Here is a 27756-nt window from a genome sequence, read left to right as displayed (position 1 = left end):
AAATTTTTATTGAAAAGGGAAGAAAATGAGATTGGGTAGTAACTAAAGTAGTGGTTCTCAACTTTGGCTACAATCAGAACCACCTGAGGAGTTTTTAAAAATTACCAACGCCTGGACCTCACACAAAATAATTAAATCAGAATCCTGGGGAGAGGAGGTGTCAGTATTTTAAAATATATCTTCAGTGACAGTAATGTACAGCCAGAATTGAAACCACAGAGGAAAAGTGGGGGCGGAGGGGATATGACTGGGCAAGGGCCAGTTAAGGGAGAGAAGGAAGGGAGCAGGGAGAAGAAAACATTAAAAAATGAAATCCCAAAATAGGTCAGAGGAATAGGTCAGAAATATGGGATGATGGGATTGCTTTCAAAAAAAAAAAAAAAAAAAAAAGGAACACCTCATCTGAAGAGACTGGAGGGAGAAATAAATACTAGTGTAGAAGAAGTTGGGCACAGGGATTTGGAGAATCATGCCTAGGGCCCCAATCTTCATAATGAAGTACAAGTCAGCTGCTGAAATCAGCTACTGAACAGAAAATGTGGAGAGTAAAATTGTGTTAGTTCAAAATATTTGGTGAGGGGAATGCAAATAAAAAACTAATTGAAAGCACAGACAGTCCAATGGAGATTAAATGCACTGCACCAGCGGCAGGGGCAACAATAGGCTCATTTAAATAACGTTTCTCCAGAGCACTTAGCCATCATCCCCTGGTGGAGGAGCGAGGAAAAGCATCGCAGCGACAACACTAATCCAAAATTGGCAGGACTGAGGGTGGGTGAAAAAAGCAAGTGCACAGGAGGTAAAAGTTTCGATGAACTGTAGTTGAAGAATTCACTGGGATCTACATCAGGCAGAGAAGGGAGAGTAATCTACAGGCAATTTAACTGGCACAGGACACAGTGGATTTACCTCTGATCACAGAAATTATTAAAACAGTCTAAGATTTCATTGGCCTTTGTCCTAGACAATCCAATTAAACTGGATTTCCATATCCTATAATCATCCTAAGAAGGAATGTCTGCAAATAACTTTGAAATTCATAAAATGTAAGAAAACTAATGAACAAACAGATGGGTAGGTATGTGATAAAGATAGTATAATAACATACTAATAGTAAAATCTAGAAGGTGTGTGCATGGGAGCAAGCATAGGCTCTAGAACAGCACTGACCAAGCAGGAGTTAGAGATGATAGAAATGTTCTATAACCTGTGCTGTGAAATATGGTAACTGCTAGCTAGAGTGACTGAGAAATTTTGAGCTTTGTTAACTTTTTCTTCTTCTTTTTTTAAATCCTCACCCAAGGATACTTCTTTTCCAATAGCTTTTCAGAAAGAGTGGAAGAGAGGGAGGGAGAGAGAGAAAGAGAGAAGGATCAATGTGAGAAAGACATATCGATTAGTTGCCTCCCACACAGGCCCCAACCGGGGCCAGGAATCCAGCCTGCAACAAGGTACGTGCCCTTGGCCGGAATCAAACCCTGGGACCCTTCAGCCTACAGGCCAACACTCTCATTACTGAGCCAAACTGGCTAGGGCAAAGTTTTGTTAACTTTTTTTTTTTAATATATCTTTATTGATTTCAGAGAGAGGAAAGGAGAGGGAGAGAGAGAGAGAAACATCAATGATGAGAGAGTCATTGATCGGCTGCCTCTTGCACGCCCCTGACTGGGGATCGAGCCCGCAACCCGGGCATGTGCCCTGACCGGGAATCGAACCCTGACCGCCTGGATCCTAGGTCGACGCTCAACCACTGAGCCACGCCCGGCTGGGCAGTTTTGTTAACTTTTAATGTAAGCTGATATAACATGTGGCTAGTGGCTGTTGTTCAGATACTGCAGTTCTAAATTCATATATTCCTGGTTCCAAGCCCTGGATCTACCACTAATCCAGTTTTCATTTCTCTGAGTCTTATTCTTACATAAAATGAGAGCAACAATAGCAGCTACTAATTCAAGTGGACTGAGATAAGCAGCTAAAGCATGAAGCACAATCCTATGCATATGGCAAATATTTTTTAAAATTGTTTCTTATCCTTTAATTTACTAACTGGGATCCATGAGATGAGGAGCCACCACTCAGCTGGTGTTTTGCCCACCATCATATCCCCGTATCTACTACAAATGCCATAGCATAAAAGAATCAATAGACATTTGTTGTAGGACTGCTTTTGGCAGTCACAAGACTCTGTTTATTCCTATTAAATTTTATATTAAGTTCATTGTTCCAATGTGCTGAGGTCTTTTTGAATCCTAATGTCACCCAATATATTCGGTATCCCTTTCATTAGCTTCTGAAATTTTAATAAACCTATACTAATCTGAGACATTAATAAAAACTGGTATCGTTAGTTTTATTATCCTTTAGTTTATCATCATGCGTTAACTGGTATGAGTTGAGTAGACATTCAATTTAGCTTCGTCTTCACTCTGTCTATATACCTCCATCTTGTCAACAAAGTAATAAGGATGAGAACCTTATAAAGATTAGATTAAGCCAATATGTCTTTCATTGCAACTACCCTTAAAGAGAACTGAAAACAATTACTGTGCACTCACCCTTCAATAGCTGGGGATCTATCAGGACGAGTACTTCCTTGCGATCTGTATCTCCGAGTCATTGGCAACCGCGGAGGTCGACTTGGTCCCCAGAAGTCAGTGTGAGTTTGGTGACCTCTCTCATTGGCTCTATTATCTTGGTCCAGTGGATTGCTACTTAGAAATGGTCTAAAATCTTGTATAATCATCGTGTGGTCCAAATTGCGCCAGAACTAGTAAAAAACAGAAATAAACCACATTACAGTTTTAAGAACAGGAAAAAGAGGAAACTGGAGGAAAAAAATATTGAAAAAAAGAGAGGAATAACTTTAACACTTCAAAATTCAGCAGCACAAACTAAAGTATATGTTTTCCCAATAGTATGAAGAAAAGTCTTTCAAGTGCATGAACGGGGGGAAAAAACCTTACATAATGTGAAATTTAATTTCCTTCATATAGAAACAAGCCAAACCCCTTTCTTAGCACTGAGCTCATATCCACATGCCTCTGATCAGTTTCCCCCACTTCTGAAATAAAAACATGAGCCAAAGGTGATCATGAATTTCTGTCCTAAGCACAGTTGATCATTTAGATCAACATTATAATTCTGTGTTTTAATGACATCCACATTTTCACTATAGGATAATCTAAGATTTGAATAAAACAGCTGTATTTACACACTTGTAAAAAAGCACAATTGCCACAAAGTGGAGACAGATATCTATAAAATACTTCTCTTGATCTAGAGGCTGCATCAGAAAGGGGCAGTGTCAAAGCTGTGTCAAAGCAGTGCAGGAATGTCTGATAAGACCATTCTGTTGTAAATACTTTTACCACTAAAAGAGTGTTGGGGGGGGGGGGGATGGAATGCAGGAATGGGTTGAGTTTGGCCAAAGAATCACTAAAGAGTGAGTGAAAACAACAAATCACTTCTGAAATAATTTAAATTTTATTTATCTGTATACCAGATATTTCAAGAGTTCCATAGACTACTACTTATTTTACTCTGCCCAAACAAGTATATAACCCTAGTCGTATTCAGGTCTTTTTGTTTTAACGTTTTAAATGAAACAAAAAAAATTAATGTATAAATAATAACAGGGACACGAAACTGCTCTTAGGTCTTAAAGTGTTCACAGCCTCCCCACCCCCAACTCCAGAATGATCCTTTCTTCTGGAGATCCATATTAGCAACAGCCTCCTATAAAAACACTCAGAGGAAGGATTAACAGCCTAGTTACACATTATGCTGAGGTGACTACATACCCCGCTCTAGTCTCAATCCAATAACTTGTCAAATCAATTCTTAAAATTAAGGAGTTTAAGTTCATCAATAATGTTATTTTTTTCTGGTTTTTTCCAGTTTACAATCTGCTTAATTTTCAAGATGTTTCCTCCCTTTTAATTAAAAAATACACAATATATTACACAAAATGCAATATATTTCTATTCTCTCAGATGTGACCAACCCCTACTCATAATTCTACTCACCTGACAGTTTAATTTGGTGTGTAGAATTTCAGATCTTTAAATATGTGTCTGTCCATATACACACATTAGGTTTTGTAACACACACACACACACACACACACACACACACACACACACACACATTCATTCACTTAAAAAATACTTGTTGAGCATGTACTATGTCCCAATCACTTTCTGGGAACTATTAGGATACAGCAGTGAACATAATGTTAAAAAAACTGCCCTAGCCAGTTTGGCTCAGTGGTTAGAGCATTGGCTCAAGGACTTAAGGGTCCCAGGTTCAATTCCAGCCAAGGGCATGTACCTCAGTTGCAGGCTTGCTCCCTGGCCCTGGCTGGGGCTCATGCGGGAGGCAACCAATTGATGTGTCTCTCTCACATCGATGTTTCTCTCTCACACCCTTCCATTCTCTCTAAAAAAGCAATGTAAAAAATATCCTCAGTGAGGATTTAAAAAAACAAAAGAAGATCTCTACCCTAATGGATTTCATTTCAAGTGGAAAGAGACATACATGCTCCCAACCTCCAAAAAAAGAAAAGAAAACTGTTTATGTTAAATAGTAATCAATGCTATGGAGGGGAAAAGGTTTGCATTGCTCAGAACACACACAGTCATATTCTTTCCAGCAGTAGCATAGCACAGGTGTTATGTATTTTACATACTCATTAACATTTTTATTATTTGATACATGTAAAATAATAAATCAGGTATTAAGAAAAAACATAAAGTGGTGTATCAGTAAATGCAGGACTTGCTTCCTCCCACAACCACATCAAAATTACAACTAAACTACAGAACAATCATCTCTCAGAACCACCTAAAATGTAGCTGAACAAAAGTTCTATAACTAAGGTTACAAAGAAGCCATATCAACGAGACTGGTCACAGGGGCAGAGACGCTGAATGGGCCGATGCCACTGAATGGGCTGATGCCACACCCATATGTGGTGGTTAAAAATCAGGAGGGGCAAGGAGTCCCAGCCCCACACCATGCCCCCAGCCCAGGGTTTCAGTGCCAGGAAGATAAGTCTCCATAACTTCTGAGAGTAAAAATATCAGCGGAGACTGTAGCTGAGAAAACTCAAGGAGCATCTGGCCTCAGCATGCCCTATATATCTTGCTAAGCGGTCCCAGGCACAGCACCAGCGGCAACCAGCCTTAGTTTGCAGGTTGGCCTCTCCTGGGCACCTTCAAGGCCACCAGAAATTAGCAGTCATCTGAAAATGACTTTGTTGCTCATGCCTGGTGGCACCGGCAGTGGCTGATTTCAGCCTACACTTCCAGGGAGGCCAGAGAGCTAGTGTACCCAGCTTCACACAAAGCCGAAGCACCACCCAACCACCTCCATGACCAACATGCTCAAGGGATGAACTCAGCTGAGCTCTGCTGAAGTTGTGCTCCATGGGGTTGACCCCTAACAGCAAATCCTCCACTGTGGTCTCAGTCAGACTTAACAACCAATCAGCCTGGGGCTCAATCCCTTCCACTGATATGCCAACAGCAATCAAGGCTCAACTACAACAGGAGAGTGCACACAGCCCACACGGGGTACACCTGGAGTGCACAGCTCAGGCGACTGAGGAGGCTGCACACCTAGGCCCTACAGGACACTGACTATATAAGGCCACTCTACCAAGACCAGGAGACATAGCAGCTCTACCTAACACATAAAACAAACACAGGGAGGCAGCCAAAATGAGGAAATAAAGCAGCATGTTCCAAATGAAAGAACAAAACAATACTCCAGAAAAAGAACTAAACAAAACAGAAACAATCTACCAGATGTAGAGTTCAAAATACTGGTTATAAGGATGCTCAATGGGAAAAATTAAAGAAACTTAGTGAAAACTTCAGCAAAGAGATAGGAAACATAAAAATGGAGATAGAAAACAAACAAAAAAAAGAACCAGTTAGAAATGAAGAATATACATTAACTGAAATGAAGAATACATTACAAGGAGTCAACAGTAGAACAGGTGAAGCAGAGAGTAAGGAGCCTCTGGAACAACTTCAAGAGTACCAACATTCACATCATGGGGATGCCAGAAGGAGATAAGAAAGAGCAAGGACTTGAAAACCTACATGAAAAAACAATGACAGAAACCTTCCCTAACCTGGTGAAGGAAACAGACATAGAAGTCCAGAATGTGCAGAGAATTCCAAATAAGATGAACCCAGAGGCCCACACCAAGACACATCATAATTAAAATGCCAAAGGTTAACCGGACAAGAAAAAGCTAGCTAAAGGAGTTCATTATCATCAAAACAGTATTACAAGAAATGTTTTCTTCTTGAAGAAGAAGAAAAAAGATAAAAAATATGAATAATAAAATGGCAATACATACATATCTGTCAGCAATTACTTTAAATGCAAATAGATTAAGTGCTTCAATCAAAAGACATACAGTGGCTATATAACAAAACAAAACCCTTACATGTGCTGTCTACAACAGACTCACTGCAGACAGAAAGGATATACAAAGATTGAAAGTAAAGGGATGGAAAAAGGTATTTCATGAAAATGGAAACAAAAAATTAAAAAGCTGGGGTAGCAATACTTATACCAGACAATACAGACTTCAAAACAAAGGCTATAACAAGAGCTAGAGAAGAACTCAGCAACTCCACTATGGGTATTTATCCAAAGAAACCCAAAACACTAAATTGAAAAGACGTATACATCCATGTGTTCATTGCAGCACTATTTACAATAACCAAGACACAGAAGCAACCTAAGAGCCCATCAATAGATGAGTGGATAAAGAAGTGGTGCATATATACCATGGAATATGGTTCAGCCATAAAAAGGAATGAAACTGTGCCATTTCTAACAACATGGATGGACCTAGAGGGTACTGTGCTGAATGAAATAAGTCAGACAGAGAAGGACAAATGCCAGATGATTTCACTTACATGTGAAATCTAAAAAACAATAAATGAACGAGAACAGAAACAGACCCAGAGATACAGAGAACATTTTGACAGTTGCGAGATGGGAAGCGGGTTGGGGGATGGGTGAAAAGGTGAAGGGATTGAGAAGTACAACTTGGTAGTTACAGTTTAGTCATGGGGATGTAAAGTACAGCATAGGGAATTTAGACAGTAATATTGTAATAACTATGTATGGTGTCAGAGAGTACTAGATTTACCGGGGTGACCACTTTGTAAGATACATAAATGTCTTAATCACAGGGTTGTACACCTGGAACTAACATAATATTGTCACTGAATAATAAAATATTATTAAAAAGAAAACATATATCCATTAACAATCTCTTAGCTTATACCATCAGAGCCATTAAAACTGTGTCCCTCTTTCCCCCAACCTCCACAGTTAACCACCGCACTCAACTGTTTATCATTCCCCTGCTTTTCTTTATAGTTTTACTACAAATGCCCACATCCCTAAATAAATGTGCCTTATAAATTATGAAAGTGTCTTATCGAAGTACTTGAATTTCTGGCTCTACATGTTGATGCATTCATTTTCACACACACTTTTAAATATTTTCTCAATAAACATATGGACTGTTTCTGGGTTTTTTTGTTTGGTTTGGTTTTTTAAAAATGTTTTTATTGATTTCAGAAAGAGGAGGAAGGGAGAGGGAGAAAGAGAGAGAAACATCGATGATGAGAGTCATTGATGGGCTGCCTCCTGCAAGCCCCCCCCCCCACTGGGGATTGAGCCCGAAACCTGGGCATGTGCCCTGACTGGGAATCGAACCACGACCTCCTGGATCCTAGGTTGATGCTCAACCACTGAGCCACGCCCAGCTGGGCTGTTTCTGGTTTTTTACTATTACAAAGAGCCAGTGTAAACACTCTTATATATGTTTTCTGTTGCAGAGATAGAAGAGAGTTTCTGCTAATGGTTTGGACTTTATATGGTCCATACATCTTCAACTTTACCAGGTAATGCCAAAATTATTTTCCAAAGTGGGTGTACCAATTTACACATCCACCAAGAAGACTTATCAAATCCTGGAGCAACTGATATCATAGGACTTTTTTTTAAGTTTTTACCAATCTGCTGAATGGAATAACGTTCTCTCATTGTGAGGTTTTTGTTTTTGTTTGTTCTTTCCTTTCCAGTTTATAAGAATCCATAAGGTGGTTTAAAATACATATTCTTTGGGCCTACTCCACAAAGTAAATTCAATTAGTCTGCAGTGAGCCTGAAACACTCCTTTCAGCATTCCATTGATGGAAACTGTATTAGTAATAAACTCCCTCAGCTATTGTTTATCTAGGAATGTTTTAATTTTTCCTTTGTTCTGGAAGGCTAGTTTTGACAGGCATAGTATTCTTGGTTGGCATCTTTTTTTTCTCAGCACTTTAAATATGTCATCCCACTGCCTTCTATCCTGCAATGTTAACCCAACCTTAAATTCTTAGGACAAACACAATTTTGCTTATGATATATTGGTAAATTCCATTTCTGGTGTTTTGGGTGAATTTCTCTATTTACATTCAAGAATGAATTGGCTTATAATTTTCCTTTTGTGTACTATCCTTGTCTGGTTTTGGTATCAGGTTATACTAGCCCCATAAAATGCATTGGAAGTATTCCTTCTCTTTCATATGAATATCCTGTAGCAAAAAATAGAAATGCTGGTCATAAGCATTTTTTAAATTTATCTTTATTGTTGAAAGTTACAGATATACCCTTTTTTCCCCCCATTGATCCCCTCCTCCCCACATCTGCCCCCTCCCACAGGCCATCACTACACTATTGACTGTGCCCATGGGTTATGCATATATGCATATAAGTTCTTTGATTAATTTCTCCCCACCCACTCCCCTGCCCCTGCCTTCCCACTGAAATTTGACAGTCTGATCCATGCTTCCATGTCTCTGGATTTTTTTTGTTCCTCAGTCTATTTTGTTTATTACATTCTACATATGAGTGAGATCACGTAAAACTGAATCAGGAAGAATTAGAAAACCTGAATAGGCTAATAGCAACTGATGAAATCGAGGCGGTAATCAAAAAACTCCCAGCAAACAAAAGCCCTGGTCCAGACAGCTTTACGGTGGAGCTTTCTAATTCTTTAAGTTGCAGGGTTAGTTTACTAAAAATGTTTCTTGCTTTCTGTGGTAGGCCTGTAGTGCTATGAACTTCCCTTTTAGAACTGCTTTCGCTGTGTCCCATAGATTTGGGGTTGTTGTGTGTTCATTTTCATTTGTTTTCAAAAAGTTTTTTATTTCTTTCTTGATCTCATTGGTAACTCATTCACTGTTTAATAACATGCTATTTATCCCCCATGTGTTTGAATGTTTTTGAGTGTTTTTACTGTAGTTGATTTCTAATTTCATGCCACTGTGATCTGAGATGCTTGATATGATTTCAATCTTCTTCAACTTGTACAGACTGGTTTTGTGTCCTAACATGTGGTCTGTCTTTGAGGATGACCCATGTGCACTTGAGAGAAATGTATATTCTGCAGCTTTGGGGCGAAATGTCCTGTAAATATCAATTAAATCCATCTGATCTAGGGTGCCATTTAAAATTCACTGATTCTGTGTTGACTTTTGTATGGAGGATCTACCCAGTGAAGTCAGTGGGGTGTTAAAGTCCACAACTATGACTGTTTTGCTGTTGATCTCTCAAAGTCTTTAAGGTTATTATTGATAGGTCTTATTTATTGTCATTTTAATTTTTTAAAAATATATCATTACTGATTTCAGAGAGAGGAAGGGAGAGGGGGGAAGAGAGAAAGAGAAACATCAATGATGAGAGAGTCATCATTGATGGGCTGCCTCCTGCATGCCCAACTGGGGATCAAGCCTGCAACCTGGGCATGTGCCCAGACCGTGAATCAAACCACAATCTCCTGGACCCTAGCTTGATACTCAACCACCGCCAGGGGCCATTTTAATTCTTTATGCCTATGTTTCTCTCTGTATTTCTTCTTATTATAACAGCAGTCCCTTTAAAATTTGTTGCAATGCTTCTATTTCTACTTCTAATTACAGCAGTCCCTTTAACATTTCCTGCAATGCTGGTTTGGTGGTGATAAACTCTTTTAGCCTTTTTTTTTTTGCCTGGGAAGCTCTTTATTTCACCATCTATTTTGAATGATAGCCTTGCTGGATAGACTAGTCTTGGTTTCGGATCCTTGTTTTGCATTTACCTTGAATATTTCATGCCATTCCCTTCAGGCCTGTAGAGATTCTGATGAGAAGTCAGCTGACAGCCTTATGGGAGCTCCTTTGTAGTTAAGAGATTGCTTTTCTCTAGCTGCCTTTAAGATTTTCTCTTTGTCTTGAATTTTTAGCATTTTACTTATGCTGTGTCTGGGTGTGGGTCTCTTTGGATTTTCTTGCTTGGGACTGTCTGTGCCCCCTGAACTTGTGTGACTTTTTCCTTCACCAAGTTAGGGGAGTTTTCTGCCATTATTTCGTCAAACGGTTCTTTAACCCTTGCTTACTTTCAACCTCCTCTGGCACTCTTATAATACAAATATTCATGTTTTCCCACAGCTCCCTGAGACTGTCCTCCAGTTTTTTAACTGTTTTTTCTTATTGGATCTCTCTCTGAGTGATTTTTTTCTACCCTATCTTCTAATTGTTGATCCAATCCTCAGCTTCCTCTTATTCCTTCCAATGTATTCTTTATTTCTGCTATATCATTCTTAATTTCTAACTGGTCATTTTTCATAGCTCCCATATTATTTTCACGCTGTTGAGCATCCTTACAATCAGTTTTCTGAACTCTATATCTGATAGATTGCTTATCTCCACTTCATTTAGGTTTTTCTGGAGACTTCTCTTTTTCTTTCATTTGGGGTTTGCTTTTTTGTCTCCCCATTTTGATTGCCTATTTGGGTTTGTTTCTACATATTAGATAGGCCTAATAGGACTCTCAGTCTTTTTGGAAGGTCTCTGGTGCAGGCCAATGTCAGATGCTGTTTGTGACTGGCCCTGAGTACCCTGTTTGCAGCTATCAACCACCCTCGGCTTGAGGTCTCCTCTGCTGGGGCTGGGTATGGTTGGACAGGACCAACACGCACACCAAAGTCTGCTTTTCCAAGGCCCAGGTCCAGAAGCAGATCAGGCAAAGGCTCAAAGCTCTGTGAGGTCTGCCTCTGCCTGCAGGCTGATTTATCTGATTGTCTAATGAGCCTCAGACTGTAGAAACTCCACAGAGTGGGACAGCTGATTGTTATCACTCTCTTAATGAGCCTCAGGCTGTAGAAACTCCTCTGGGTAGGGCAAGAGGTTTTGCAGCAGGGTGGGACAATAGTTTCCCCCTCAGGCAAAAGCTGCTTGGAAGGTAAATGTCCACCTGTGAAAGATGTCCTCTGCAGTACTGGGGAATAACCCGCACAAGAATCCTTAGGGGTGCCCTCTGAACTCCACCCCCAGAGCCCATAACCCCAAACTCTCCCAACACAGCTCCAATCCACTCTGCCCTCCCTCTACTGGAGCCCAAGGTGAGTGGCTGCAGACAAAACTTTGTCCATTGGCTCTTTAAGAGGGTGACTACCGTTCTGGGCGTTTCTCCCTGGCCGACTGAAACCCTGCTGCTTTTCACAGCCAGATGTTATATGGGCACCTTTCTCAGTTCTGGTGCTATGGGCTGGGAAGCCCAGCCTGGGGTTTAGGCCCCAGAGTCCTCAGTGGGAACCCCCCACAGCTGAGCTTTCCCTCCAGACCTTCAGCTGCTGCCTGTGGGAGCCCAGACAGCCCTCTCAACCTCTATACTTCCTATGGGGTCTCTACTTTTCCCCCTTGGTTATGAGGGTGCTCTCCAGCTTGTCTTCAGTTGCAGTTGATTATTCAGGATAGTTTTTCTCTATTTTAGTTGTAATTCCAGCTTGGTCCTGGGAGACTGTCAGTGCATCTTCCACTCAGTCTGCCGCCATCTTTAATCCTCTGGTTATAAGCATTTTAAATTTCACTGGACAAAGCAAACTACCCTCTCCAAAGGGCAACACCAATTTATACTCGTAGCACTGGGCAAGAGCTTACATTCTCCCATACTCTTGACAACATTGTTAATTTTTTTTTAATTCTAGCATCCAATCTGAGGAACAAAAAGTCACATGCACACTAAAAGCAGTAAGTCTTCGATACTTGTTATCATATCACATTTATTCCCTTTACTTTCTAGCAACAGCCTCCACTGTTAGAAATCACTGGTTTCTAGTCTGAAAATAGGTCTACAATGTAGTTTAAATAAGAAAGTATAAGCAGCCCCCTCCATGTTTTCCATCATCTATTTTGCTTATGTAAGCTATAGGAAGAAATCTATTATTCCCTTACTAGATAAAGTTCCACAACATCTGCTCACAGAAAAAAAACTCTCAAAGCATTCTTTATTTTCATTATAATTAATCTGTAAAAGCTAAATATTTGAAAAATTTTACTAGAAGAAAAATCAATCACCAAGCTCATAATATCAATAATCTGCATTGATAATTACATAAATTGTTATCACATTTAACATGTAAGAATGTGAAGGAATGGAAACTGAGAAGCAGCTTCAACATCAGCATGAGGCATTCTGTTACTTGTTTGTAAACTGCAAATTAGTGCAAATGAATATTAACAGTCAGTGTATTTGCCCCAAAATGACAATGCACCCTGACCATAGAACCCAGGATTTTAAAAAAACAAAAAACAGCACACAAATTTATACCAAATCAACATGGAGGTTAAGAACAGCTTGAGGTCATTTGCCTCTGAGCAGGCTCAGACAAGCACAAGAGAGAAAAAAAGTTCATACAACAAAAGTAGGTATTCAGGACATGGCTTATGTAAGTAAAAACAAATAAAGAGAACTATTATGATGTTTCAGTAAAACATTCAAAAGAATCACAGAGACACTTCATTTGACAAGTTTTGTCTTGAAAAACTAAAAATGTTACTCTGAGTGGAGGAATAAGACAATGCCTCTGAAAATATGTGGACTGAAATATTTACACATTTCAATATAAAAAACAGGATGGACAATATCTTCCATTTAGCAGAATTTGCTATAAGCTAACCATGACCACATAAGCAATTCTTCAATAGTATGACCTGTTCCTCAAACTTAAACATTTACCATATGACCCTGAAAGTTCACTCTTACAGACCCCCAAGGGAACTGAAAACACTGAACACACAAAAATTTGTACAAATATTCAAAGAAGCATTATTCATAACAGCTAAAAAGCATAAATAACCCAAATGTCCATCAACTGATGAGTGGGTAAACAAAATATATCCATACAATGGAATATTTGGTGCCATAAAAAAGAATGAAGTACTGACACATGCTACAATATGATGAACCGTCAGAACATTATGGTAAGCAAAAGAAGTCAGTCACAAAGGTCACATATTGTATGATTCCATTTATATCAAATGTCCTAAATAGATAAATTCCTAGCACATAAAATAAATTGGTGGTTGCCTAAGGCTAGGAGAATTGAAGAAAGAAAAAAGGAAAGACTAACTGGTACAGGGTTTCTTTTTGGGATGATGAAAAATTCCTAGAATCAATAGTGGTGATGGTTTTATAACTTTACAAATATAGTAAAACCACTGAATTGTACACTTTAAAGGGTAAATTACATGATATGTGAATTTTATCTCAAAAAAATATTATGGCGTACAAAGATGAGTCCATTGAGAAGAAAAAGTTTCATGAAAACATCAAGACAATCACCTTGGTCCCTCCCTCCTGATGCTCCCTGCACCCAAGGAACCACGGATCTTTCTGTGGTTTGCATTTTTTAGAAATTGTTATTTTCCAGAATTTCATGTTAAAGGAATCATATTATATATGCTCTTTGTGTCCCTCCTTTTACTCAGCTTATTTTCAAATTCATCCATATTTTTGAATATATCAATAGGTTATGTTGAGGAGTGTTCCATATACTTTATATTGCTTAGTATTCCACAGTAGGGATGTATCACAATGTGTCTATCCATCCACCTGCTCATAGACATCTGTGTTGTTTCTAATTTTTGGCTATTACAAATAAAGTTACTATGAACATTTTTATACCTATGTGTATGTGTGGATATATGCTTTCTTTTCTCTTAGGTAAATACTTAGAAGAGTAGAATGGATAGATCACACAGTTGATGTATTTTTACCTTTTTTAAAAAATAGGTAGCCTGTTTTCTAAATTGGTTGTATCATTTTTCCATTCAATTTAAGTTGCTCCAGAGACTCAGCAAGAGTTAGTATGGTCAGTCTTACATTTTAGCCATTCTAATAGTTGTGCAGTAGTATTTCATTGAGATTTTAATTTGCATTTTCCTAAGGAGTAATATTCACCATCTGTATATCTTCGTTGGTGGAGGAGATTATTAAAATCTTTTTCCATTTTCTAAAAATGGGTTGTTTTCTTACTCCATTTTGATTTCTTTATAGAGTCTGGATACACATCCTGTATCAGATGATTTGAAAGTTATCTTCTCGTCTGTGGCTTGTCTCTTCATTCTTATGAAGAACACAAGTTTTGTATTTTAATGAAGTCCAATTTATCAATTTTTTTTCTTTTATGAATCGTGATTTTGGTGTCATAGCTTAAAGAAATTTTTGTTTAACCCAAGGTCACAAAGGTTTTCTATGTTTTCTTCACATTTTATATAAAGTTTAACATTTAAGTCTATTACTCATCTTGAGTTAACTGCTGTATATGGTTTAAAGTATGTATTTCAAAGCTCATATTTTTGTACTGTAGATATCCGATTACTTCAGCAAGTGTTTGAATGGATATGCTTTTTTCTCCTGGACTGCCTTTGGCCCTGTCAAAATCAGTTGTCCACAGTGTATGGACGTCTACTTCTGGACTCTATTCTGTTCTTTTTTTTTTTTTAATCCTCACCTGAGGATTTTTTTCCATTTCATTGGGGGGGGGGGGAGAAACATCAATCAGCTGCCTTTCATATACCTCCAACCAGGAATCAAACATGCAACCTAGCTATGTGTCCTGACGGAATCAAATCCACAATCTTTTTGTGTAAGGACTGACACTCAACCAACTGAGCCACCTGGCAGGTTATTCTGTTCTTTTGATCTATCTACCTTGATGGCAAAACCACAGAGATGGTTACTGTAGCTTCATAACAGGTCTTGAAATCAGGTACTATTAGTCTTCTAACTTTGTTAACTATTCTACATACTTTGCACTTCCATATGAATTTTAGAATCAACTTTTCAATTTCTATCAAAACGCTGACTGGGATCCTGGGTGGAATTATACTGAATCCACAAATGACGTCCTAACAATATTGTCTTCTGATCCACAAGGAGGATATATTTCTCCATTTATTTAGGTGACCTTTAATTTCTTTAAGTAATATTTCATAGTTCTCCATGCTCAGGTCTTATATATCTTTTCTGAAAGTTTAAGTATTTCATATTTTTATGCTTTTGTAAATGGTATTTTTAAAATTTTTAATTTCTAATTGCTGCTAATATGTAAAAAGACAACTGATTTTCTACATGCTTTTCTCATATTCTGCAACCTTGCTTAAATTAATTATTTCTAACACCTTTTTAATGGAATCCATCAGGTTTTCTACATAAAAGATCATGTCAACTGTGAACTGACAGTTTTAGTTCTTCCTTTCCAATCTGAGTGTTCCTTATGTCTGAGAATGAGAACAGCAAACAGGAAGGATAGTTTAAAATGTTGAACTTCTTACTACCTCTAATGATTTAAAACTGACTTTTCTGTAGGTCAAAATTGGTAGAATTATATTTAGTTCAATTTATTTTAACTTTATATTGTTCTTGATGATTTCAGAGCCCTCTTCGCAGGTCCCAGGAGCACACACAAAAGAACATGAGTTGGTACTGGAGAGGGTAGAAGTAAAACTGTCCTCAGAGATTACTGAATGATCTCCTCCCCCAACTGCCACAGAAACTACTCCCAGCCCTGCTAACTACAGGCTTAAATGACAGTACCTAAAAGTGAAGAGAGAAGAATCAGATCCCTCATTTCCACCTCTGACCCAATTACTCTCCCTACCAAAGAAGTGATACTTCTGATGGGTGAGTGGCAAGAGCCTCACCTCTGCTGAATTTACATTTCTCCAACGGACAGAGTTCATGTGCTAGGAAGCTGCTCAAATGCAAAAGTGGTTGTGAGTATGTGTGCTAGCTCTGCAGCCTCTAATTCTCAGGTGGGTCTTCCTGTATAGGCTTAGAATGTCTATTTGGCCACTGATCAACTGTGTTCTCCAATTGGGCTGAATAAAAACTAAATTTTTATTTCCATCTGTCTAGCTTCTGTGTTTTATTTTTCAGTATGTTCTAGACTCAGAGGTGGAAGGAAGAAGTATCAACCATCACATGTAACGAGACATGTTTAACACAGGATAGCAGTTTAATAAATATAGTACAAATATAAAAGAATATGAAATCACATAAAATATAATTCTTGCAAACTATGAAGAGACAAGTAAAAAGATCTGACATAATACTAAGTAAATTTTAAAAAGGAGAAATAATGTGGTATACTCCTATGCTTGCGTCTGAAAACAGGAAGCACACATGTGAGAAATGGAATTATACAGGAAAAAATAAAACTAAAATAAGGTAATGAGAATATGGGAGATTTTTCATTTAAAAGAATCGTCGCCTGGCCAGGCATGGCTCAGCGGTTGAGCATCGACCTAGGATCCAGGCGATTGGGGTTTGATTCCCGGTCAGGGCACATGCCCGGGGTTGCAGGCTGGGCAGCTGATCAATGACTCTCTCATCATTGATGTTTCTATCTCTCTCTCTCCCCCTCCTTTCCTCTCTCTGAAATTAATAAAGATATATTTTAAAAAATTAAAAAATAAGAATCGTCTTAATGTTGTTATAATATCTTTCAGTATCTATGCCTCAGGACAAAACCTGGAGAAAATGTATGGAGAAAGGGAGCTCTTAGAATTGTGGGACTCCAGATATTTTTTAATACCTTTTTAAATTACCATTATAATGCTACATATGTAAAACAAATTTTATTTTAAAAAAATATAAACCAGACTGCTCAGAGCTCCCTGCCCTTTTGTGCATACTGGGTGTTCTTTTTCTAGGAAGCTACCTATCTCCCTTATATTTTGCTAATCTGAAACAGCAGCCACAGCCATTCCTGCAATGAAGTGATCCATTCCGGTAAGCTGAGACTCTCAGATCAGATGTCTCACTGGCACCAGGGTCATGGTCAGAAGCTTTCAAATAATCAATGAAACCCTCAGGTAGCCATGGGCTCAATTCCCAGGTTATGAGAGACCTCAGTAGAGCAATATCATCTCTCTACAAACTGCTAGCAACATTTTTATATTCACTCTCCACTGACCCTCACACGTTAACTGGCAACCAGCCTCCTCCCACCTTCACTCCATCCTAACCCACTATATCTCCCCACCTCAGACCCACTTTAAAAAATAAAAAATAAAAAATCAATACTGGTTCTGTTAGAAATTTTGCTTGGACTAAGCCTTTTCTAATATATCTAATATTTTAATAATTCAGCAAATTATAGAAAATAATTATATAAATGCTAATTATAGACAATAACCTTTTCATTGCACAAGCAGCTCTGGCTGAAGAAAAACAGCAAAACTGAACATAAATCGTTGTTGAAATTACCAACTAAAATATGGAAAAGAACAGTAACTTTGGTTTCTATATATAATTTTCTAAGTTTTTTTTCTTCAGGGACAGGAGTATAAAACCTTGTAACCTATAAATATTATCTTTTTCTCTCCTCTTTGCTTATCTAAATTCCACCTACCCTTCAAGGCTCTGGTACTTGAAGAAAGCCTTGTTTTGCCATCTCCATGAAGGTGATAAAAATAATGACTAAAATTTATAAAGCACTCTCTATATGGCAGGCACATTGTCCTACACACCTGGCATGTATTCACTCACTTAACCCTCACAACAATCCTATGAGGTATTATTTTCCCCAATTTACAGATGAGGAAACAGACGCACAGAGAGATCTGAAGTAATTTTGCCCAGGTTACATACCCAGTAAATAAGTGGTAGATCCAAGATTTGAACTCAGGCAATCTGATTCCAGCATATCACTAGGTCATTTGACCTCTCCTCCTGAAGACTTTCCAAAGACTGTAGCTCACCTAATCTAATCTCTCCCTACTATGCTTGTTACATGGACCCCATAATAATTTTATTGATTTTTTAATTTTTATTTATTGATTTTTAGAGAGAGGAAGAGAGGGAGAGAGACATGGAGAGAGAGAGAGAGAGAGAGGTGTCAACTTGTTCCACTCATTTATGCATTCACTGGTTCATTTTTGTATGTGCCCTGACCAGGGATCAAGCCTGCAACCTTGGCTTATCAGGACAATGTTCTACCTGGCCAGGGACCACAATAATTGTATTATACTCTCTATATGCTTTCCTGTTTTCTTATTTGTTTCACATGTGTTTGTACTTCTTCTCCAACTAAATTATAAATTCCTTGTAGGCAAGGCAACCATGATATTTGCTTCTTGCCCCTACTTTTAGTACAGCGCTTTTAAAGAGTTCAATAGACTACTTAGCTGATTCTTTTAAAAACCCTGGCAACTTCTAAAATATCAAAGTCAAATTTTTTTAATACAAAAATATCATTTAAAAAGGAGAAAACTGAAATATTCAGGCATGATTACAAGGGAATTCTACAGAGAGAAAACTGGGCATTGCTACAAACTCTGAAGAACATGAAGTCACAGGCTATGATTCAGCAAAACTATTTCAACACCTGAAGAACAGCTCATGCCATCAGTGTCAGATTTAGCATTACTAAAGTTAGGAAACTGACTACATATATTTATTTTTCTTCTTAATGCATCTCCTCCTGGTGAGTCATATCTATAAAACTGACAGACCAATGTATTTCCATTTCCTAAAAGAGAACTAACACTTAAAAAACAAATCAGATGAAGTTTCCTCCATATATGCATAATCAGTAAGAGACAACCTGTGTTATCAGGAAATAGCACACAGAGGGGGGAAAAATACTAAAATCAGAACAGACTTCTAGGCCTGGCAAGCAGAATAAATTTTAAATAATGTTTTCAATCCATCAAAATGAAAAAATTAAAATGGGAGTTCAAAGACATGGTCTGTCTTGCATCCATGTAACAAGGCACTTCAGAGTTAACCAAAAAACTTAATACTGGATACCAAAGACCACAAATAAATGAAAATGCCCTTAATAAAACAGTACTATTACCCAAACATGTCATCAATTTTATTGGCTATAAGTCTAACATAAAAATCTGAGGCTATGCCCGGCCGGGCGTGGCTCAGCGGTTGAGTGTCAACCTAGGATCCAGGCGATCGGGGTTCGATTCCCAGTCAGGGCACATGCCCGCTTGCGGGCTCAATCAATGACTCTCTCATCATTGATGTTTCTATCTCTCTCTCTCCCTCTCCTTTCCTCTCTCTGAAATCAATAAAGATATATTTAAAAAAAAAAAAAAAAATCTGAGGATAAAGAGAAGACTTTAGGGTGTATGGGCTTCTGACTGAACACTACTTTTCAAATACACTGTTAAAATAGTTTTAATTTACACACACATATAAATACTAAAAATTTTGCTAACTCAGGGCGCTTGAGCTATCTCTGGAAAAGGCTAATGTAATCCTAAAACACAAAGAAATTCTGATTATGAGATTTAATTTATTTTTCTTTTAGCATCTGTTAACTTTCTAGAGCCAAGTAAGTTCTGTGGCAATAGAAGCAAAAACAAACTAGTGTTTTTTGTAGGCTGAGCTGGTGGGCTATACATTCTAAATGATTAAAAACAGAGTATGTGATTCCACTGAATTGTACACTTAAAAATGATTAAGCCCTGGCCGGTATGGCTCAGTTGGCTGGACTCAATTCCCAGTCAGGGTGCTTACGGGTGACAACCAATCAATGTCTGTCTCTCTCTCTCCCCCCGCCAACTTCCTCTCTCTCTAAAATCAATAAACATATCCTCCGGGTGAGGATCAAAAAAATAATCATTAAAATAAAATTAAAATTAGCCCGGCCAGGCGTGGCTCAGCGGTTGAGCATCAACCTAGGATCCAGGCGATCAAGGTTCGATTCCCGGTCAGGGCACATGCCTGGGTTGCGGGCTAGATCAATGACTCTCTCATCATTGATGTTTCTGTCTCTCTCTCTCTCCCTTTCCTCTCTCTGAAATCAATAAAGATATATTTTTTAAAAAAAGAAAAAAAAATTAAAATTAAAATGGTTAAAATGGTAAAAAAAAAAAACTTAACATGAGATTTTAAGTCAATAAAGTGAAAAAAGAAAATTACTCTGATTTTACTATAAAATGGTATTCAAAGATGCATACTAGAGCCTTATTTTCAGATTACAGTTAAAATTTCCCGCCCATACCCCAAAACATGGATGCTACATTATATAAAGAATTGGAAATTAATTATAGGTCCCATCTTGAGATCTGGAAGACAAGTCAATATCTTATCCTTAATCTGACCCTGTAATTCCAATTATACCAAGCTACCATGTTCAGTAGAGGTAATTTCTAGAAACCAGTTCCTCTGTGTAAAGTTGAAGGGGTGCCTTAGTGTGACTTCTATTAATTTATCCTGGCCCACTCTCTACTTGACTATCATGCCACTAAAGCAGAATCTGCAACATTGTTAATTCAAAAGCACAAGCTTTTTATTTTCACACCATTATACACAATAAAGCAGAAAACAGAATACAAAACACCACCAGGTTTAAAACAGCACAGCTAGAGACTATTACTCTAATCAAGGGTTTACCAAAAGTCGTATGCCAAAGCCCCAGCTACTGAGAACACAAACCATTCTAAGGGCTACTCCTGACCACCTTCTCCCTATCCATTCTGATACTCTGCTGCACAGGGAAGTGAAAATACATTATGATTTTAACATCCACCCACTACCTGAAGTCTCCCTAAGCCCAAAGGAAAACTTACCTCCGCAAAATGTGTTGATGTGCTATTGTCCATGCGGCTGCCACCACCACCACCTCCTAAAAAACTAAAGAGAAAAAGGAGTAAGTGATTCTATTCCCAGAAACAAGCTTCCCTCCCAGAAGCTAAACAGAGAATGGTACAATGAGAACAAAGCCCAGTAAGGAAAAATGACTCATCCAACATGACACCTACAAAGAAAATTATGACGAACTGACACGTGGATGACTCTATAAAAAAGTGTAACTACAGCCCTGGCCAGGTAGCTCAGCTGGTTGGAGTGTTGTCCCAATGCGCCAGGGTTGCTGGTTAGATCCCCGGTCAGGGCATATACAAGAGTTAACCAGTGTGGATATATGTAATACTTTCAACAATAAAGGTAAATTTATAAATTAATTAATTTAAAATGCTCCTATGGGAGGAAGGGGAGAAAACCAACTTGTGAGTGCATGCACGAGTGGAGCAACGAACTGATGTTTTGATGTTTCTTTCTCTCCATCTTCTCTCACTAAAATCAATAAATAAAAATTTTTTTTTAAATTATAACTACAAAATCAAGTGAAAAATTGGGGTGAGGGGCAACCACAGAGAAGAAGGACCTATAGAGCCAGCAATTCAAATCTGATTTAGAAAAAGAAGAAAAACAAACATTTATCCTCAAAGAGGCTAAGAAATAAGACAAGATTCTCAAAATGTTTCATTAAAAAACCATTCAACTACCAAATAAACACATTTGAGAACACAATAATTAATATTTCTTGGGAATGATTAAATGTAGTAATTTAAGGGGTCTGGTACTATATTTTGCACATTATAAAAGGGCTCAATAAATATTTTTTTCTTCTGATAGTTTATCCTGTTCTTTGATTACCCTACCCATCCTTCAGGGCCCATCTCAAATGCAATCTCCTCCAGTAAGTCTTTTCTGAACTCACCACTGAAATGAGATTCTCCCACACCCCTCTACACTGACTTTTATTCAAATTCTACCTTGTATTGTAAATACCTAGAATTTGTCTCATCCATTTCTACCCCTTTCCCTCCTTTCATAAATATAAGTTCAAAGGATAAAGACTGTATTTTATTAACACAAGTATATGCAGAGTGTCTATTATGTGTCAGACATTAAACAGAGCGCTCGTTACTTTTGAAAACCCTGCAATGCCATATTCCATATGAATAACTTGAAAATAAAAGTTGTTAAATTAGTATCATATGTGAGAAACAACTATGTATCTAACTAGCTCAATGAAACAGGAACGTATGGTAGAACACTGAGCACACAGTCCCTGGAGCTGTCCTGCTCTGTCACCTGTCAGCTGAGAGACTTCAGGCACCAACCTCAGTGCCTCAGTGTCCTTACATATAAAGTGGAAATAATAATGGCACTTAAAATAGGGTAGTGGTGAGGATTACTTAACACATGTGAAATACGTAGAACAGTGCTTGGCACCACTGAAAGCCCTTGACAGAGGACAAGGATGGTGATGATGGTGGGGGTGGGGCAGTGATAGGTGCTCCTGGGTGGGAGCACGGGAAAGACATGTCAGTTTCATCCAGGAGGTTGGGAAGGGCGCTGCAGAATTGGTCTTGCTTGGCACAGGAGGGAGTTCCCTCTAGGTGGAGAGTTCGGCTAAGGTAGAGAGAAGGATGTTCTGAGAACTTTTTAGTCAGACAAGAACTGCTCCCCACTCCTAAAATATGAACATGGTGTCAAAATGGAAACAAACATGGCCTATTTCCATCTCTAGAACATTTCGTTTGTATTCTGAGAGAAAACTAGCCAGACTGGAAAAATACGGCTTATGAACAAATGCTTTTCTCAAATAGACATGATCAGCATCTACAGAGGCAGGGAGGTTGATAATATAGAAGCATTTAGCCAGGTTGTGGAAAAACTTAAGAAAATGAAGGATTTAAACAAAACAATTAATTATACTGGTTAATAGCGTGGTCTGAGTTTATCGAATTATATTTTAGCTCTTTACTTTCCAAACAAAACAAGCTGCAGTCAAGCTCACAACCCACAGTCAGATGGTACCAATGCTAGGCACAGCCCTGGTAAAACCCGATTTCTTTCCATCCTTCACACTGCCACAACACTACTCTTTCAAGAGACGAGGGACCCGAGCTGCTATCTCTCTTAAATGGCAGAAATTACTAAAAATAAAACTAATGAAGGGTACAGAAAAAGACCCACTCAACTTGAGCTGTACATAAATAAATTCATTTTTATATAATTCAGTGTAGAATTTCAAAACAGAATTAGTTTAAAATTAATGTGGTTTATTAACAATTAAAAGTAATAACACAAGATGAAGAAGACTCGGGGTGAAATGTTGTTTCTTTTGATAGGTAAAGTAATTTCAAAGTGTGCTTTTAAAGTTCAAGAAGACAGCCTTAGCACAACATTTTTAAAGTAAAAACTGGCCTGCACTCTGTTCAAGTGATTTACTTTGCATTAAGAAATGGGTGTGAGACATAATTTAAAATTCCATCCCCTGATGGAACTGCTTGATGGTGACATGACTTTCTTTTTCCTTTTCTCAGCCTGCTCAGCCTATGAAGTTTCCTATTTGAAAGTTAACCTTCTGAAAATCCTTTGGAATTTTAAGGAAATCTAATCTGGTGTGTAAACAAAAGGGAATGTACATAGCTTTTCCTCCAACACTCAGAAGCCTAGGAGTGTTGAAGTAGCAGCTAACAGGCTCTAGTGCTTACCAGGCAAAGCAAAGGCAGCCATATGACCTAAATAAATACCTTTGAAAAATGTTCACCTTTACCATAAAAAATGCTGCTTCTCTCTTTCAGAAGGCTTGAAAGGTGTGTGAGGGGGTTTATTGGGGAAGGCGGTTAAACTTGAAGAGGAGTCTGGCCCACATAGCTCAGCGGTTGAGCATCGACCTATGATCCAACAGGCTGAGGTTGATACCGGGTCAGGGCACATGCCTGGGTTTCAGGCTCAACCCCCAGCAGGAGGCAGCCAATCAATGACTCTCTCTCATCACTGATGTTTCTATCTCTCCTGCTCTATGAAATCAATAAAAAAAATATATTAAAAAAAAAAAACTTAAAGAGGAAAGTGAAAAGGAACTGGGATTTAGTTAAAATAGAATGCTAGATTAACAAGGGAGCAGGTTATTGAGGGAGAAAAGATTAATAGTTTAAAAAACAGCTTGATGGCAAAGATATTTTATGTGTTTCAGTGAGTTCTCTATTTCCACCAAGGAAAAGAAATACATTTAATAGACTTCAAAAAGTTTTCAACAGTCTGTTTCTTTAAAGAAAATTAAAATTCTTGAAAAAATGTCAATTATGGTATGCTAGTAAATGCTTAAAAATTGGCTGTCTTGGAGAACAGGGAAGGGGAGGCCCTGATTTGTACTGTTTTTCAGTTTCCTTGGTGTAAATACTACGTCCCCCAAAATGACTATTTTATTAATACAAGTATATGTAGAGTGCTTATTAAGTGTCAGACATTATACAGAGCACTCATCATTTTTGAAAACCCCACAATGCCACATTCCATATGGATAACTTGAAAATAAAAGTTGTTAAATTAGTATCACATGTGTAAACAATAAAATAGCTGCCTATTCCCAAAGACAGGAAGAAATAACGTCCCCACGAAATTTGCAAGGAGAGGAAACTGGCTAAACCTTTGGGGAAAAGGGGATGGAAAAAGAACCACAAGAACCGCTGGATAACACTTTTACTTCGAGAGACACAAATGCACCCACACTCACCCCAATGATATAAAGTCCACAAACTACAACAAATGGCTTTCATTTTCAGAATTACAGTACCAATCCAGGCACTGTGCTGAGCTTATCAAGGAAACATACACCCTGACTAGTCAGGAACCAAAAGTGAAAAAAGCAAAGCAAATGCCACTGTCGACGTCGGCTGTGTCATCATTCCCAGGCCTTATTTTTCTCTTATTAGAAACGATTTCACACCAGTATTGGTTTCAGAAGTTAAAAATATTTTTGCTCAGCCAGTATGGCTCAGTGGTTGAGTGTTGACCCACAAACCAGGAGGTCAGGACTGATTCCCAGTCAGGGTACATGCCCCAGTTTTAGGCTCAATTCCCAGTTGTGGGCTCAATCCCCAGAAGGGGGTGTGCAGAAGGCAACCAATCTAGTGACTCATCATTGATGTTTCTATCTCTCCCTCTCCCTTCCTCTGAGATCAATAAAAACATAAAAAATTAAATAAAAATGCTTTTGTAAAAAATACTTCAGATGTAGAACAAGCCCAAAAGTACCCTACAATCGATGCCAAAAAAGTAATTGAACTACCACATACCTTTAAAAAAAAGTTGAGTTGCTGTGTATCCACTTTATTGCTCAAGCCTAGACAGGCTTCCTTCGGGGTTGGTTGGCCCTCGGGGGAAACCTTGGATGTCCCCACAATCCGCCAGGTCTGGCAAGTTGTCACCGGAAACCCCGGCCACCCTGGAAACGCAGCAGTTTCCTTATATAGATTCCTGGTTAGAAATAGTGCAGACTCTCCCCCCTTGGGTACAGTTCTGCACCAATAGGCAGGGAGAGGCTAAGGTCTTCGTTGCTCAGCCTGAAGGAAAACAGACCCCTCGAGTTTTTGTGGGAGACCAAGAAGATGAGCCTCCCATCAGGCCACCCCCCTATCCCAGAGGAGAACCTACGGCCTCTCTGGTGCCAGATGTTAATATTCCACCATCGTCAGTGTTACCTCCACCCCAAGGAGGAGAAGGCACTCCCATACCCGGATGGGCTGGGAGACTTTGCCCACGCCAAGTAGCCCTCCAGATGCCAGTCAGAGAGTCTTGAGAACCTAAGAGGCTGAATGACAATGGTACAGTTCAACCTGGCTGCTCCATGGTGTACTACCAGCCCTTCTCCACCACTGACCTCCTCAATTGGAAGCATAACACCCCGCCGTATTCCAAGAAGCCGCAGGCCATGACAGAACTCATGGAATCCCTCTTCCAGACACACCGGCCAACCTGGGAAGATTGCCAGCAGCTCCTCTGTACCCTGTTCAACACGGAGGAGAGCAGTCGGATTATCGGGGGGCGTGTCAATGGCTAGAAGATAACGCCCCCGCAGAGGCGAACGATCCTGCTGGGCCTTAAGGGGAGCCCCCGAGGAGCGCCCCAACTGGGACTTCACCACTGAGGGAGGCCAGGGCCACAGCCGGCGCTACCAGGAGGCAGTCCTCCGTGGAATTCGAGGGAGGCCAAAAAGCCAATGAACATGGCCAAAGTCTCCTCAGTAACGCAGCAGCCAGGGGAAACCCCTGGGGATTATTATGAGCAGCTCTGCGAGGCATACAGGATCCACACGCCCTTTGACCCCGAGACACCAGAGAGCCAGCAAATGGTCAACACTGCCTTTGTGGCACAGGCCGCCCCTGACATCCGGAGGAAAGTCCTGAAAAAGGAGGGTTTCACTGGCATGGATATCACTCAATTGATAGAAATAGCCAACAAAGCCTACATGAACAGAAAAGCCACTGCCAAGCGGGAAGCTGACAAGAAGAAGAAAGTCAGCCTCCTAGCAGCGGCCCTCAGAGAGGAGGGATCAAGAGGGCAAAAGAAGACTTGCCCGCCAAAAGGGGAAAAGCGACGGACCCCACTGGGAGCAGACCAGTGTGCCTACTGCAAGGAGACTAGGCACTGGAAAAATGAGTGTCCCAATAAAGGAAAACTTCGGAAACCTAGCAAATATCAAGGGGAGCCACAAGAAGACAACCTTGTTGGGTTAGCCGGCATAGATTCTGACTGAGGGGGACTGGGCTTGATATGGTAGACATCAGAGGAGAACACTCGGTAGTCACCATGCCTGTGGCCGCCCCAGAGAGGAGGACAGCCACAATACTTGGAGCGAACGGGGACTGGGTTGTCCAGAAACCCTTCTGCCAAGCTCGCTTGTGTGAACTCAGGGGCCATCAGGTTCTGTCAGGGCTGGTGGCAACTACCCAATAGCCGCATCACAGTCCCGGTAACCCTCGGGCCTCACCTGGTATCTGAGTACCATCAGCTCACTCATCTTGGAAAAACTGCCCTGGAAGCCCTTCTGAAAAAACAGTATTACATCAGCCACCTGCCAGTACTGTGCCAAGCAGGAGGGGAACGGCGCACTACCTGTGCCAGGAACAACACGCATTCCATGCCTGGGCCCTCTCCTGGAGCCCAGGGAACAGGAAACGCTCCTTTTGAGGACCTAGAGATAGATTTCACAGAGGTTCTGCCCAGCCACAGGTACAAGTACCTCCTCGTTTTAGTTTGCACATACTCAGGATGGGCAGAAGCATATCCCATTAGGACTGAAAGAAGCAGAGAAGTCAAGAAGGCCCTCCTAGGGAATGTCATCCCTAGGTTCGGCCTACTGCTGAGCATCCACAGTGACAACGGACCGGCCTTCGTAGCTGAAATCATCCAGACCCTGTTGAAGGCCCTCGGCATATCACGGAAACTCCACACGGCATATAGGCCTCAAAGCTCAGGGAAAGTAGAGCACATGAACCGTACCCTTAAGAAACATTAGCCAAATACAGCCAAGAAACCAGTCTCTCCTGGGTAGATCTACTTCCTTTGGCCCTGCTACATATCCGTTGCACCCCTAGAAAGTTAGGCTTTTCCCCTTTTGAGTTAGTATATGGAAGGCCTCCCCCAAATTTAGGAAGCATCCCGGGAAACCTACATCAAGTGGGGGACCGGAGCCTGACCGAACCACCTCAGGCCCTGGGAACTACCCTGTCAGAACTATAGCAGTACACAGTTGAAAGGGACCCCATCCCTCTAGGGACTCCAGTCCATCCATTCCAGGCTGGAGACCTA

At 39.7% G+C, this 27756-nt stretch overlaps 1 protein-coding gene across 1 annotated transcript in view; it reads right to left on the bottom strand.

The window, feature by feature from the left end:
- RNF115 (ring finger protein 115) overlaps window positions 1-27756 on the bottom strand; it is an 82430-nt gene that overhangs the window by 18614 nt on the left and 36060 nt on the right. The window contains exons 3-4 of the mRNA XM_081122029.1: window positions 20937-21000; window positions 2556-2767 (exon numbers count right to left, since the gene is read on the bottom strand). Of these exons, the coding sequence (XP_080978155.1) occupies window positions 2556-2767; window positions 20937-21000 (276 nt within the window). The remainder of the gene's footprint in view (window positions 1-2555; window positions 2768-20936; window positions 21001-27756) is intronic.

Source organism: Miniopterus schreibersii, assembly GCF_964146895.1.
Source record: "Miniopterus schreibersii genome assembly, chromosome: 19".
In the NCBI taxonomy this organism is placed as follows: Eukaryota; Metazoa; Chordata; class Mammalia; order Chiroptera; family Miniopteridae; genus Miniopterus; species Miniopterus schreibersii.
This window is presented reverse-complemented; position numbering and strand designations above follow the sequence as displayed.